Source organism: Octopus bimaculoides, chromosome 18 (genome assembly GCF_001194135.2).
Source record: "Octopus bimaculoides isolate UCB-OBI-ISO-001 chromosome 18, ASM119413v2, whole genome shotgun sequence".
In the NCBI taxonomy this organism is placed as follows: Eukaryota; Metazoa; Mollusca; class Cephalopoda; order Octopoda; family Octopodidae; genus Octopus; species Octopus bimaculoides.
In genome coordinates, this window is record NC_068998.1 from 11,887,746 (window position 1) to 11,891,434 (window position 3,689).

At 31.8% G+C, this 3,689-nt stretch overlaps 1 protein-coding gene across 5 annotated transcripts in view; it reads right to left on the bottom strand.

Moving 5' to 3' along the window:
* LOC106868645 (transcription factor 12) overlaps window positions 1-3,689 on the bottom strand; it is a 148,137-nt gene that overhangs the window by 71,796 nt on the left and 72,652 nt on the right. For all 5 annotated transcript variants that reach the window (XM_014914010.2, XM_014914011.2, XM_014914008.2 and 2 more), the window contains 2 exons: window positions 3,015-3,129; window positions 2,164-2,228 (listed from right to left, as the gene is read on the bottom strand). In XM_014914010.2, coding sequence (XP_014769496.1) covers window positions 2,164-2,228; window positions 3,015-3,129 — 180 coding nt within the window. The remainder of the gene's footprint in view (window positions 1-2,163; window positions 2,229-3,014; window positions 3,130-3,689) is intronic.

Consider the following 3,689-nt stretch of genomic DNA (forward strand, 5'->3'; position numbering starts at 1 on the left):
ATATATATATATATATATATATATATATATATATACACATATAAAAATAACTCTTCGAAACACTTAGTTTTAGAATGGTGGCAGCTGATGAAGGAAATGTTCCCTATGTGGCCTGTGTGTTTTCTGTACTCTTTATGTTCTGTTTTTCATTTTGTCCATGTTTTTTTGTGACGTTCTGTGCCCAGATATGCATCTATATATACATGTAGATGTAGGTATGTACATACATGTACGTATATATGCATATACTCACATATTATATATATGTATATATATATATATATATATATATATAAATATATGATAGTTGAATGTCATTTAAGGAGAATATAAATGCTATTGCAATATAAGAAACAAAAAAAAACTTGTAATATTGATGAGACATAACTTAAATTCATGTTTTTAAGGCATCAGGAGAAACAGAAATTGATCTTGGTTTGACAGCCTCTGCTGAAAGATTCTGTTGATTGGTTGCAAAGCGAGCACAAAAACAGATATGGCAACAGTTGCTAATACATTTCAGTTCTGGAGTAAGTCTTGTCACTACCAGCTCCACAAGAATTTAATACTGAACGTAATAAAGATATCAGTGATAATCAATAGAAAAGTGATAAAAAGGCATCACCTATATAACAGTGTAATGCATGTGAAGTAATTGCAAATATAGATGCAGAAGTAAATATGTAAACAGCTGTAAATATGGATGCAGAAGCTAGTGTCACTGATTTCGGCAAAATACATCAAAGCTATTTAATTGTTTAACATTTTCAGACTATAAAATATCAGCAAGTCTTGCATATGAAACTATATCTTAAAAAGATTAACTGGACTCTACAAGTATTTTAAATGTCAGAAAAAAGGTTCCGTTATTTTTCACAAGTCAAAGAAACAACCTCCAATGCATTGATACTTAAACTATTACTCAGACTTTGATAAAAAAAAAAAAAAAAAAAAAAAAGAAAGAAAAAGAAAAAGAAGGATAATGATGCCTCATCAGCTTTTTAATAAGTGTGAGTCTTATTGTAATTTAAAAAAATAGAGCTGAAGGTGGTAAATTCAAAACATTTCCCTTAACACATAAATTTGCATATAAGAAATGACTCCTATTGTATGTGAACATTTGACAAATCTGAAACAAAAAATAAACTTTTATTTTCCGTCAGCGAACACACAAGTTCAAAATCCCTTCATAAAAATCCCATCTAATATTGGTCTGAAAATATGTGAAGAAGAGGAATTGGCATCTATATCCAGTGATTGCTGACATAAAATCAAGTATGCTGAGTTTACCTATTGATACATTTTGGGTTGCTATGATACGAGAATGCCCCTCAGTAGCAAAAACAGCCTTACTCATTTTGATGCAGTTTTCCACATTATATTTATGTGAGTTGGAATTGTCAACCCTCAATAACATCAAATCCCAGAAAAGAGAGGCTCCATTGCATCGAAGAAGAAATGAGGGTTTGTCTTTCCCAAATATCTCCCAATATTGAAAACGTTTCCAAAAAACATCAAGCATGTGTTTGTCGTTGATAACTTTGCTTCATATATTGAATAAAGAGTAAGTACATGCAATTTTTAATTATCTATATATTACTTTTTAGAATTTATGTAGAAAAAGTGTCAAAAAAAAAAAAGTTTGGGAACCACTGCTCTAACCACTGAGCTAAGTATTCTTTTTTTTTTCTGTAATCCCTCATTCTCCTCACAACAGCAAAGTCATATTAGTCTTTTGTGAAGAACCATCTCCAAAGCTGGTCAGAAGATTGTCCTGTATCAAGACACGTAACCAAAATCCTGTTAGTTGCACCAAGTCTATGGTAAAAGTAACTATATTACTTTTCAAACACCATATACTTCTGTTGGACCACAGGCCACCAGCTTAGGATATTTTTGTACACATTTCAACAAAATATTTTCACAACAATATGCTTTTTTTTTTTTCTAAGTTTTTCAATGCCTCTTTTAGATACTCATTTTCCAACTCACTTCTTTCTCAGACAAAATTCTTTAAAATGGCTTTATAACTTATCGTTTAAATCCTGCCAGATTATTTCCAATAATAATGTTTAAAACTAATTGTGAATGTCAACGTTCAGAGCTCCGAAACTGTTAACGTAATATATTGGTAATTAAGACAAACAGGAATTATATACTTACTGAACCACTTTTCCTTCGTTTTTGTGAATTAGGATTGGGAGGTGTGTATTTTCCTGCTCTTGCACCTGAAAAAATTATAATGGGATAATAAGACCAAAAAGAATAAAAGAACATGATCCATCATATATTTTACAATTGATGTTTGGACTCCAGGAGATGTCTTTGTAATTAGTGGAGTTCCAAACTTAATTTGGAACCAACAAAATAATAAGCAATGTCAGTGAAGTGGAACTGAATGGACAAATTGTATCAAAATTATTATCATCATCATCATCGTCATCGTCATCACCCGAGAGAGATGTACAAACAACATTCTGATATGACGTAGAACCAGTTCAGATGAAGCAATGGACTGTGAAATGGTCAAGAATGTTGACACCTTCTGATACCTGAGTAACTAGAGTGGATGGTCAGTTATTATAATGCTGCTCGGACTTCCTGAACAATGGTTCTGAAGAACTTCTTACCATTCTGACCATTTGCGTTTTTAGATCATCAGTGTTTACACGTGTTCTGTGCTGCTATGATAATGAAACCTGGCTTGTGGAATGCTGATAATTCAAACCACCTCTCTCAGAAAGGCAAAACCATGATAAGATGAATCTTACACCAGAACATACAGTCAAAGTTAAGAAATTACTTTGGTCTCTTTATAACACGAAGAGATTCTCAGATAAAGAGACTAGGTTGTCCCAAATTTCTAATTACGTTTATTTCTTTTATAAATGATGTGAAATCCTCTTCCTCAGAAGCAGGTTCAATCTACCTTGGATGTAAGAATCCAAGAATAATGAAAACTCCATCTGAGGACTTTAAAAATTCATAATCAAATATAACATTTAAAGACTTACCACGTAAAGGTTCTTCTAATGTTCTTTTACTGTTAAAACCATAGTATGGAGAACCTGGTTTGGCTACTGGAGACAATGAATCTGGAGACATGGGCATACTATTACCCAACAAGCCCTGGATCAAGAGATAAAAAATAAAACATTTTAAAATAAGAACTTAATGGAACAGCTCTCATAACATTCTGAGATAAATTCCAAATTTCAAGAAACAGATAACATACATTACTGGGTGAGTAAATGTTATTTAGAATAAATGTTACTGGTTAACTCTGAAAATTGCAAGGGAACCATGTCGGTAACCAGGTCATGGTTGGAGCAACAAAAAATTTGGACACCAAATAACAAATGCAGAAGTGCAGTTAACAGTTTCTGAAGTGCTAATGTGTCTTACATGCTGTAAATATCTGAAACTTAGTAAAATTGGTAGTAATTATAATATAGTGTGTAAAATCTCAAGCCATTATTACATCAATAAATCTAGTGACGCCTTGTTTAATTTAAATTCAATAAACTGTGAAAATGGTTTTACCCGGTCTCGATTAAATAAGTATCAGTTAATCAGTTACGCACTGGGGTCAATGTAATCGACTTAATCCCTTGTTTGTCCCCTCTATGTTTATCCCTTGTGGGTAATAAAGAAATATATATATATATATATATATATATATATATATA